The 12,263-nt window shown below is 40.5% G+C and overlaps 1 protein-coding gene across 9 annotated transcripts in view; it reads left to right on the forward strand.

The window, feature by feature from the left end:
- The window catches only part of RFX2 (regulatory factor X2), a 99,304-nt gene that overhangs the window by 38,539 nt on the left and 48,502 nt on the right, over window positions 1–12,263 (forward strand). For 7 of the 9 annotated variants that reach the window (XM_050934247.1, XM_050934252.1, XM_050934253.1 and 4 more), the window contains exons 2-4: window positions 7,022–7,134; window positions 11,027–11,116; window positions 11,851–11,930. In XM_050934247.1, coding sequence (XP_050790204.1) covers window positions 7,030–7,134; window positions 11,027–11,116; window positions 11,851–11,930 — 275 coding nt within the window. In that variant the 5' untranslated portion in view covers window positions 7,022–7,029. The remainder of the gene's footprint in view (window positions 1–7,021; window positions 7,135–11,026; window positions 11,117–11,850; window positions 11,931–12,263) is intronic. The other 2 variants (XM_050934249.1, XM_050934251.1) reach the window with 1 other exon arrangement.

Below are 12,263 nucleotides of genomic sequence, written 5' to 3' on the forward strand. Positions count from 1 at the left end.
TTTTTGTTGCTCTGTCATGTCAACCTGTCCCATTTTCCTTCCTGTTAATTTTAATGTAACATGGCTTATGTTTTTCCTTGGAACTCTATTGTGAACTGAAATTAAAAATAGGCAAAGGTCTGTGTCTGAGAGCCTCCGCTGTTAGCTACGGGTGGAGAACAGCACTTCATGTGAATAATTGTAATTGGGCTGTTTTCCACTGTTCTATCTTAATTTGAAATCCTCAGATGAAAGGCATGAAGTGAAGACTTAGTATTTTTTAATATTCTGCAGTTCTAAATATTTAGCTTTGCTACTGACTGACTGTGTTTCATTGGGCAAGTTGCTTAACCAACTAACTGCTTTTTATGCCTGAGTTTACCATCTGGTTGTGATAACTTGTCCTCAAGGAGATATTGTGAAGCTTAATTAATAGTTGTGAAGTGCTTTAAAATCCTTAGGGGGAAAGCATGAAATATAAAGGAGTAGCATTCTTTAGCATTCTATAAAAGTCTCAACCCAAATCCGCCCTCGCACTACTGAATTGTCCTTTATGTGATGTTCCACTTTACAAAATTTTCTTTAAACATTTTCCAAAATGATAATAACAGGATTAAAAGTATCCTAGAAGTTTAAAGAAAATCTGATGGCCAAATAAACTTTAACATAAAAGTGAACTGAATTTTTTTCCCCCACAAAATAGTTAAACATAAATTTTGTCTCCCAGAATGCTCAAATAACTTTCTGAAAAACAATATTAATTCTTGTACTTTATAATGTGATATTTACATTGATTGTTTTGGATTGGGGAAGGGAGACATTCTCTGTACTGGTTGATTATTTTTTCCTTATGTATTTCAGGTTAAAAAAATAATAGAGAATAAATTTAATATCGTTGCTATGATGTACGTCAGATCTGCTATTGGTACTCTGGTTTCCATGGGCATCAGTGTTAGTGCCTCCCAACAATATATAATCCTTGATCTTTTTTGATATTTATATGTTCAGTACGAATAGCAAGATCACAACTTTTTGCATATACTTCTTTGTATAAAAATAGTATGTAAATAGGCACACACGATTAAAGGAGTACCACAACGATTCACTTATGCCCTGGTTGCGAAAGGAGCTTAAGCACATGGGACTACTCTCCTGCTTAAAGTTTAGTCATGTGGTTGCATACGTTGCTGAATCAGGACCAGAACACTGGAGTTAAGTTAATGAAATATTTTCTCATAGGCAGACTCCCTGCCTTGACTCTGATCAGCAGCGATAGTATATGTTGGAGGCCTCAGCATGTAGCTTAGAAACTTTAGTTTGGGTATTCGGGAGCTGATGCTCTGTTAAAACATTCTGTAAACAGATACTTTCAGTTCTTCTTTAAGGCCCCAATTTTGCAGTTGGGTATCCCCACACAGAGCCCCATTGACTTCAGTGGAGCACTGTGTGGGTGCTGCGGTGCACCCATACATAGACAGTCAAGTGCAGGATCAGGGCTAAATTTACCTTTTTGTTTGTTTGTTTGTTTGTTTTTAAGCCTGGGAATTGGTAGTGAGTGGGGTTTCCCTTGTTACACAGTTAAAATAGACATGCATGAGGAAAGCTATGTAGTATTTACTCCTGAGCAGTCTATTTTTACTTTTATTTTTTCCTCACTGCAACACTCACTGTGGAAAGTATTTTGAAATACTCATCTTTGTTTTCCCAGCGGTTTAAGGCACGCCTAGACGAGGTGGATTAAAATCGACAAGAACAATCAAACTAAGGCAGTGTGCTTTATGAATTAAACAGTAAAAATTGGAATGTATGAAATTGCCCTGTCAGAAATTTTCAAAGTTTTTAATATTACTAGTCTTTCTCTGATGCCTTTGAGTGTTAACATTCTGAGGTGGATACCTTTAGAAACACCTTAGATAGGAAACTAATTATCATTTTTTTCTTTACAAATGGGAAAATTGAGACATAGGAGAGCGGAAATGACTTGCTCAAGGTCAAAAGCAAGTTGGTGCTAGAACCAGAAATAGAACCCAGAAGTTATTAGCTTTTTCTGTATTTCCTTTCCTGTCCCTGCTGTTTGCTTGGATACCAAGATAGCTGTGTGTAAACAGAAGGTTTCCAGAGTACAGCAGTCTCCTGCATCTGCCTTATTCATTTAATGATGTTGGGGGGAGGGATAGCTCAGTGGTTTGAGCATTGGCCTGCTAAAGCCAGGGTTGTGAGCTCAATCCTTGAGGAGCCATTTGGGGCAAAAATCTGTCTGGGGATTGGTCCTGCTTTGAGTAGGGGGTTGGACTAGATGGTCTCCTGATGAGGTCTCTTCCTGCTCTGATATTTTATGATTCTATTCCAGAATTTAGACCTTTCCAATCACTTCCATAGTGGTGAACTGTGATGTCACAAGCCCTGTATTGTTGCATTACCAGGTGAATTGGACAGAGTTTTAAAGCTTGCCTTAATCTGAAAATGAATATTTTTAAAAAGGCCCTTTCTTACTTACAGAGCTGTGCCCCATGAGAGTGCTCAGAATCCGGTTTGCTGACTTTACTGACAAAAATAATTGACTTTTAGCCATGCAAGAGCCAACACAGCTGAAAGAGTCAGTTTTGGATTCTCTTCTTTCTTATGTATCATCAACTGATTGGAATTACAGTTGTTAACAAATCATTTTCACCTATACAAATCTATTGAGACAAATGGGATTGCACAGGTGTCACTTCATTAATTGGCTACCTGGGTCCACTGACCACTTTAAATAGTTCTGTTACTCTTTTCTGCTGATAGCCAACTTCAGTGTCATCCTGATATCAAGATCATATGGCTAATGTGGCTTGGCTGTCTGCATCTTTCTATTCTTTATGCCAAAACTAATAAGGATAGTAGCAAAATTTGCATCAGTGAAATATAGCAGAATTTGCATTTGAGCAACTGTGTCTGCATTAGGAGCAATTGATCTAGAATGCCATGGAATTGGTACGCCAAGGACAGATCAGAAACCGGATAGAGGGATAAAGAGAGTCCCTTTACAACTTGTATCAAGCTTCAGTTTCATAGAGGTGAGCAGAATTCCCAAAGTGCAATGTGACAAGTAAGCAGCTGTACTCCTCTTGACATAAATCAGGGTAGTGCATCTGGACAAGGCTCTTCACTTTAACGCTCAGGCTTTGTCTACACTGGGAGATGGTGTTCCAACACTGGCAGAAAAGTTCCTTCCGTTGGTACAGGCTGCGTCTACACTAGCAGGCTGGGCCAGCAAAGTTATGCCAACAAACCTATGCCAGTAGAGGCTCTGTAGTGTAGACATAACTTTAGCTCTAAATGACGAGGGGGGAGGGAGGGCTTTCAATGGCATAAATTGGAGTTACGCATCCAGCCTCTATTGACTTTCAATGGAAATTGGGTGCTTGACTCCTATTTGTGCCTCTGAAAATTTCTTCTTTGGTGCTCGATGCTGTGCTTATTACCACTGCCCTGGAACATTCAGCTCCTATGAGTGCAAGATACAGGGCAACATTGTGTACAGCTCTTCAGAGAGTAGGAGTCATCACTACCTGTAGAAGTTCTGTTTATGTTCTAGCCTTGTCAGCCGCACAAGTGAATCTTAGCAGCAGGCATAAACGTATTTTCCTCTTCCGTTCCCAAGAAGCATGGAACAGCTTTGAAGGAAGGTGGAAATTATCCAAGGAGGTTTTCACTCTGTTTTATAAAAACAAACCGCTATGTAAAATGTCATTCTAGGGCTCCAATCACATTTGCTCAGTTTATGTATCAATTACATATCAATGGCTTTTCTAATGGCCAGTGCTGCAAACTTCACTTGGGATCTGAAAATCAGCTGGGTTCTCTGTATTTATGACATCATCCTCAGTAGTAAGGAGTCTGCAGTTGTAACAAATCTGACAATGTTGATGATGCAAGTGTGAGAAAATACAATCCAGCTCCCTCCCTCCTTCCTATCCCTTTTGGATGTTCAGGGTCACTGGGAGAGAAACTTTTCAGTAAAGGTGAGTACATGTGACTTGGCACAGGGAGTAGCAGATATTTGAGATGGTGCCACTTTCACGTGGTTCCTCTTACAACTGTAGCTACACTTTACAAAGATCTGTTCTAGACCAGGTGCTTCAGGATATGACCCTGCCAAGGTCCCGAGCATCCCCTGCAAGCATCAGGCTCATAGAGGGCAATTTGATATTGGAGCAATATACTACTACTACACTTGAGATGTAGGCTCAGACAACACTGGGAAAAGTCCTTAGGAAAAATGGAAATGAGAAAAGGTGCATTTCTGATCCTATTGCATTATAAAGGAGCTCACAAATGAGATTGTTTGTTTGTTCTCCTTGAGACAATTTATTCTGCTGTTTATAGTAATGTATAAATTTCTCGTGTTAGCCAGCTGTTTACCTGCAAATAACGTGAGCCCCAGGACTAGTACAAAGGTAATGCTATTCCGTAACTTCGGGGAGCAAATTGTTCTTATATATATAAATTTGTCACGTTGTACTGATGCAGCTGGAATCTTTTTATAAATAAATTTTTTTAGATATCTTTCAAAAATACATTCAGCCAGTGAGGCAAAGCTGCAAAGACTTGATATAATGGATTTGTATGTAGGGTTGTCAACTTTCTATTGGCACAAAACCGAACACCCTAGCCCAACCCCTTCCCCTGAGGCTCGCTCTCCCCCACCCTCACTCGCTTTCACTGAGCTGGGGCAGGGGGTTGGGTTGCGGGAGAGGGCTCTAAATGGGGGTGTGGGCTCCGGGATGAGGCCAGAAATGAGGAGTTCAGGGTGTGGGAGAGGGCTCTGGGCTGGGGTAGGGAGTTGGGATGTGTGGGGGGGTGAGGGATCCGGCTGGAGGTGTGGGCTCTGGGGTGCAGGAGGGGGATCTGGGTTGAGGGGGCTCAGGGCTGGGAGTTGGGGTGTAGGAGGAGGTACAGGCTCTGGGCTGGGGTTGCAGGCTCTGGGATGAGTCCGTAGATGAAGGGCTTGGGGTGCACAAAGAGGCTCCGGGTTTGAAGGTGCTCAGGGCTGGGTCAGCTGGCCGCTTCTGGGGCACAGCGTGAGGCCCCAGGACAGATAGGTACTAGCCTGCTTTGGCTCTGCAGTACTGCTAACCAGACTTTTAACGGCTCGGTCGGTAGTGCTGACCAGAGCTGCCAGGGTCCCTTTTCAACCAGGTAGTCTGCTCGAAAACTGGACACCTGGTCACCCTAGTTGTATGCAAACCTATGCTGCACACAGTTCCCAAAGAGAATGGAGTGTATATATGACTTGGTGCCTTGGAAGAGGATATGAACTATGATGAAGAATATGACTTGGCTTTCTCTTGTTTCTGCAGTATTTGGTTCTTGGTCCTTTAGCTGTGTTTTGAGCAGTGAGCTGAGAATATATTATTTCTGTAGCAATTGTCTTGTCCTGTCCCTGTCCAGGAGAAACATAAAAGAGAAAATGACTCACAAGCTGTTTGGGGCTGGGTGGAGTTGAGAGAGAAAAAACATGATTGTGCAGGGTCAGAGCTGGTTAGAAACATGGAAAAATAACTCTGAAAAATATTGAAGTTGTTTCCATTTTGTGTGGTCAAAACAGAACAATCTCTTGTTCAGTTCTCCAGCTTCCCCAACTTCTGTGTCATTTTTTAATGTTTTTTTTTCATATTGGGTATTTTAAAATTTCAATGTTCCCTCCTCCCCCTTGCTTTCCTTTTTTCCTCCTTGTCATGGAGTGCAATAAAATGAATACTATCCAGAGTTTGGGTTTTTTCCTCCATTTTCCTTTTTTTTCCTTTTGCCTCAAACTGTTTTTTCCAAAATTGAGGAAGTTTTGAGAAGTTAGTGTCCAACAGAAAGATCTAAATAAAGGGAAAGAATGAAAAAGAGTGTTTGTGTGTGAAGAGACTCTAGAAGTCTTCATCCTTTTGCATTCAGTGGCAAAAGAGGAAGAAGAGAGAAAAAAAACAAAACCTCAAGATTTGGAATTTTTAAATCTTTGGTTTTGATAAGAAACCAGAAAGGGAGTGAGAGTGTGGGGTTTTTATTTATTTATTTATTTTAAGCTTTCAGTTTAGAGATAAAAGATTTTTTTTTAAAAAAACAAAATCTGCTCCAGTCAGGGTATCCCCACCATTGCAGGAGCATATTACTGTCAAAGGGGACATGGCTCTAGTACATGTACCCCAGAGGGTACACTGAGATCTTCCAGGAGGTCCATCGACTCATCTAGATATTTGCCTAGTTTTACAAGAGGCTACATAAAAAGCACTAGTGAAGTCAATACAAACTAAAATTTCATACAGACAATGACTTGTTTATACTGCTCTGTATACAATACACTGAAATGTAAGTACAATATTTATATTCTTATCAATTTATTTTATAATATGGTAAAAATGAGAAAGTGAGCCATTTTTCAGTAATAGTGTGCGGTGACACCTTTGTGTGTTTGTCTGATTTTGTAAGCAAGTAGTTTTTAAGTGAAGTGAAACTTGGGGTATGCAAGACATTAGATTCCTGAGAGGGTACAGTTGTCTGGAGAGGTTGAGATCCAGTGCTCTAATACACTGTGTCATTGTTACATTGCTGGGTATATAATCAAATTGTTTGGCACTTGGCTTTGTTTAAACACTTAGAGGTAGCTAAATGTGCTAAAACTGGGTAGGAAAGAAATTGTAGTTCTTGATCTTCGAGTATACTTCTGTCCCAGTGAGGAGTAGCTGCACTTCTGCTATGACACAACAATTTCCCAATGCTATTTGTTGTTTGTTATATTTATATTCAGGAACACATTTTCTACTCCTTCCCTTTCCTTCTCTTTCTGTGGAACAATTGTGTACATTTATCTTAATATAATACAGCAGAAATATAAGAACCCAAACTAAAAAGAGTCCTCCAAGTAGGATGGTAGTTGGCTTTCTCTGACAGGTCATAGACCGTCTACTGGGATTTTATTCTTTTGGACTCTGATTACATGAGCTCCTTTTATTTGAGAACTGTAAATTACTGAAGTTGTCTCTTCTCTATCTGATCTCCTCTGTGCTCTCTCTAGCAGTGAGCATGCAGAATTCAGAGGGCGGATCAGATTCAGCGACTTCTGTGGCACTGCGTCCTTCAGCGTCTGCTCAAGCTCCAGTAGTGCAGCCAGTGCCAGCCTCCCAGCAGGTAACGTTGCTACAGCAGTTAATGCTGTCTCCATGGAAAATAAAGCATATTCAGCATTAAAATTAGGTTTAACTCTTGGCTCAAAGGATTTTGTTAAAAAATCAACCTGAAGAGAGAGAGAGAGAGAGAGTGTGTGTGTGTGTGTGTGTGTGTGTGTGTGTGTGTGTGTGTAAAAGCCTACCTAGATATTGCATTAATAAATGCCATAGAAATGTTTGTAATAAAAACATAAACTTTGATTCAAGGCATGAGATTTGGATTTTATTTTAGCCATGTTGCCAAGAAAACTCTTTCCTGCCAATTTGGGGTTTTGATCTATTGCAGTGTCCTGATGTCATTATTTGATGTGTCAATAAAAGCAATAAAGATGCAGATTGTACCACGTTGTTTTAAAAAAGCATCTCCTGGAGTTGAGAGATATCAAAATCAGCAGAATTGTGTGTGTGTGTGGGGGGGGGGGGAGGGGATCAGAAAGAAAAAACATTGTTGGGTTTTTTGGCAGAGAGAGGGTGATTTTGGAGGTATTTTCTTCACTTTTTGAGTGTGTATTGCTTTGACACATTTACATACATATAACATAACATGTTTGAAAGTTTTTGTGATACTAGAAATATTGGGTTCTAATTTCAATCTGTGAATGAAAATTTTATTTGAAAATATTAAAGGGAAGTGATGGGAAAATTGAGGGTCCACTTATGTCTCTTCGGGTCCCATGAGAAAGTTTTTATATAACTGTTCAGAAAGGATGGGAAACAGGTGGAAGGATGGAGTGATTGACTGGAGAGAGCAGTGTAGCTAGTAGGTAAAATTAACTACCATTGGATGTTGAAGAGGGGAGTGGATGGAGTCGGGAACTGCTTGGACACTTGGTTGACAAGAATCTTGCACTGCCCACCTAGCAGAGTATAATGTTGTCCTGTTATAAAGTTGGCTCGCTCATCCTATTTTTTGATCTTCAGTGTTGATTTCATCAGAAGGTTGTTTCTCCATTCTAATGATTAAAGGATAGAATATAATTAATGCTATCGACATGATTTAATGGAAAATAACTCTTGTCAAGCAAACGTGACTTCACTCTTTGAGATTACAGGTTTGGTTGATAAAGGTAACTGCGTAGATACAATAAACGTTTGTATGGCATTTGACATAATGTCTCACAAAATTCTGATTTAAAAAATTAGCATGGTAGAATATCAATCAAGCACACATTAAAATGATTAAGAACTGGCTAACTGACAGATATCAAAAGTAATTGCCAAGAGGGAATCATCATCAAAAAGTGGGGTTGTTTTCTAGAGGGGTTCCAGGAGAATTGGTACTAGACTCGACACTCTTCCACATTTTTATCAATTGTGGAAATAAATATAAAATCGATGCTGGTAAAATTTGTGGATGACACAAAGACTGGGGGAGTAGTAAATCATGATGAGTACAGGGCAGTCATACAGAGGCATCTGGCTCGTTTACGGGACTGTTTGAACAAAAAGCGTTTTAATACAGCCAAGGCAAAGGAACAAGGAATACAGGCCATACCTACAGAATGAGGAACTGTATCCTAGAAAGCACTGACTCTGAATAGAATTTAGGGGTCAAAGTGGACAAGCAACTGAACATGAGCTCCCGGTGTGATGTTGAGGCGAAAAGAGCTAATGTGGTCCTTCAGTGAATTAAGAGGGGAATAGTAAGTAGGAGTAGAGAGGTGATTTTACCTCTGTATATGGGATTGGTGAGACCAATACTGTTTATGCTTTTGCTGTCCATATTTTAAAAATGATTTGAAAAAATGGGAGTGGATGGGGAAAAAAGAGCTGCAAAAATTATTTGAGGGCTAGAGAAAAGGTCCTAGAGTGAGAAACAGCAGAGTTCAGTCTCTTTTTAGTATATCAAAAAGAATGAAGTGACAAGATTAGTGTATTAATGCCTTCACCAGGAGAAAATACTGGGTACTAAAGGGCTCTCTAGTCTAGCAGAGAAAGGCAGAACAAGAACCAATAGCTGAAAGATGAAACCAGACAAATTCAAATGATAAATAAAATAGAAATTGATGAGGGTGATAACCATTGGAACAAGCTACCAAGGGAAGTGGTGGATTCTCCATTTCTTAATGTCTTCAGATTAAGACTGGATGCCTTTCTGGAAGGGATACTTTAGCCATATGTACATTATGCTTTAGCCAAACACAAGTTATTGGGCTTAATACAGGGGTAACCGGGTGAAATTTAATGGCCTGTGATATGCAGCAGGTCAGACTAGATGATCTACTGATCCTTTCTGGCCTTAAACTCTATGAATCTATGAAACAAGTGTTTGTGTGGAGTGAAATAATGAAAACAGATAACTTTTCTTAAGTAAAATAAACTTTGTCAAGAGTACAGCAGCAAGATGGAAAAGAATCATGCTTCTCTTGAAAAATCTAGTAAATCAGTTTATTCAGATTCATTTAGTGGCCCATTTGACCCTGAAGAAATATTGCTTATTAAAGAAATAGCAGAATATTGTTCTGGAGGAGCAGAATATTGAGTTTGATCCTGGAACATTGATTTTGGATGCCACAGATGTCATCGAAAGATACCTACACTAAAAATTTAATTTGCTCTTCCAGGCCTTCCAGTAGCTCTTCAACATTCGTTTTATTCTAAAGCAATCTCTGTTCATCGTCAACAGTTCAAATATGTCACAGGTCAATCTGTGATTATAAGGCAAAGACTTAAAGCTTTCAACTTCTTATCAAGTTCTTTTATGCTAACATCACTTTTAACGTAGCACAAAAAGAGCAATTTGAAGAAGTGATTGTCCAGGTCAAATTGCTTCAATCTCCTCCAGACAGACTTAAACTTGCAGACCTACTACTAGATTCTGCAAGTGAATAATGAGAGGAAAAAAAACATTAAAGGAAGCAGTAGGAAAATCAGCTTTAACATTAGTGTACAATGGTTGTTCGGACATGGCAAATTATGCTTCAAGGATCCAGAATTAAAAATGCATTTCAATTTAATGTTGTTGGCTCTACATCTGAAAAGAGAGAACTCAGAAGGGGTTAGTGCTTATCATGGCACTGAATGGAGATCAATAAATGTATTTGCTTTGTTCTTTGTAGGGGACAAAGGGATTATGGCAGAAGTGAACTTTGAAAAAGGGTAGTGGTCTGGAGTAGCAGCTTTTGAAGAGTTTTCCCTGCATAGGAGAAATGCAGGCATGGGGAAAGACACAGAGATTTTCCAGGATAGTTGTGGTTGACCTTTTGTTTTAAGACTTGCTTTTATTAAGCAACCAGTTTTTGCTATTCTCTGGGGTGGCTGCTTAAACCAAGTTTCACTTAAAGATGGGCCCAGCCAAACCATTTGGATCCACATTTGAGCTCTCCCCAAGTTTAATGTATTGGGTTTGGGCCCATGTCCAGTTTAACTGTAGTTTAACTAAATGGAAAATGTGTGGAGGCTTTAGGAGAGGGAATGTGTGGGGGTAGCCATACAGTATGGTGGGCAGGGGTGGCTCCAGGCACCAGCATGCCAAGTGCATCCCTGGGGTGGCAAGCCACAGGGGTGCTCTGCCGGTCCCGTCACGAGGGCGGCAGGCAGGTTGCCTTCGGCAGCATGCCTGCGGAAGGTCCACCGGTCCTGTGGCTTCGGCGGACCTCCCGCAGGCGTGCCACTGAATCCACGGGACCGGGGACCTCCCACAGGCAAGCCGCCGAAGGCAGCCTGCCTGCCGTGCTTGGGGCGGCAAAATACCTAGAGCTGCCCCTGATGGTGGGGCTGCTGCCTTTATTTGGGGATTTGGAACAAATCCTCTAGTAAGTGTATTGCAGGAAATGGCCTAGCCAGAGTGGGGTGTTCTGGGTCTAACTGTAACACTGTGTCTAAATGCATATGTCTCTTGTTATTTTTTTCAGAGGGTTTTGGTTCAGACAACAAGCTCTTCTCCCAAAGGAGCACAGATGCAGCAGATCTCCATTCCCAGAGTTCAGCAGGTCTCGCAGCAGGTAATATCAATGAAGTGGGGGAGCAAATGCTATTGCCACGCAGTTATTTGAAAGCAAAAACAGCCTACAGCCCCTCCCTTACCCACATGTCCAGCATGGCCTGCCTGAAACTATATAGTCTATCCCTTTAATCAATTAAAATATGGTGGTTTTTTTTGTAGAGCAGTGTCTAACCGCAGAACTTGAGATGGCAGGGAGAGCCATTTCCTCTGGCCTTTCATGTGATTATTACTTATTTTAGACTGATGATAAAGGAGGTTCTCTCAAGGTTATTTAAAGTTTAAAATCAGATTCTCCTTGGCACCTGTCTTTATTTTTATAAATATTAAAAAATAATTATTTCACTCTTCTGTAAAGATGACTGTCTAGAGCCAATGGTTTTTAAAAACATCCTGACTTGCATACACACAGTAGGCCCAAACAAGTAGTTGTGCTGGTGAAGTGTGTGTTTGCATGTACAGAACAGATGGGTGTGAGAACAGTGTTGTTTGTGCAAAGAATTGTCCATGTATATTTTAGTTGTGTGAACTTGGATGTGAAATTTTAAAAAAGGAGGCCTTTAAAAAAATAAATACATTCCAAAAATAGGACAAATGTAAAGTTAAAAGTTAATAATCATTCTTAAACAGCTTTGAGTGCCATTTTAAATGATAATTGCTTGTGTGTATTGTCTTCCATAACTGCTTGTCAATAATAATTCATCCCAAAACCCAGGATTGTCACATTTGTTTCAGGTGCAAACTGTTCAGCATGTGTACCCAAGCCAGGTCCAGTATGTGGAAGGAGGAGAGGCTGTCTACACCAATGGAACCATGTAAGAGTCTCTGTCATTCACATTACTAGGGCCAATAAATACCACCTTGACAGATGTAAAAGTTCATTTTTCTTTCTTTGAGAGACGGAGCACAATTGTGTCTGCCCTGAATGGTGGAGAGAGAGTACACAAAAAACCATATTCTCCACTTCATACACCCACCTTACAGCTGAGTACAGTGTCGGTCCTTACGCTCGCCCCTGTAACAAAGTTTGCTCCATTCTAGAGCTGCTGCGGGCACTAGCTCCCATAAAGGGGACAATGAGCAAGAGGAGAAGCAGCACGCACTACCCTGTGTAACGGGTGTGGCAATGGCTGTACTGCTTCTTTGAT

This window comes from Gopherus flavomarginatus, chromosome 24 (assembly GCF_025201925.1).
Source record: "Gopherus flavomarginatus isolate rGopFla2 chromosome 24, rGopFla2.mat.asm, whole genome shotgun sequence".
Lineage (NCBI taxonomy): Eukaryota > Metazoa > Chordata > Testudines > Testudinidae > Gopherus > Gopherus flavomarginatus.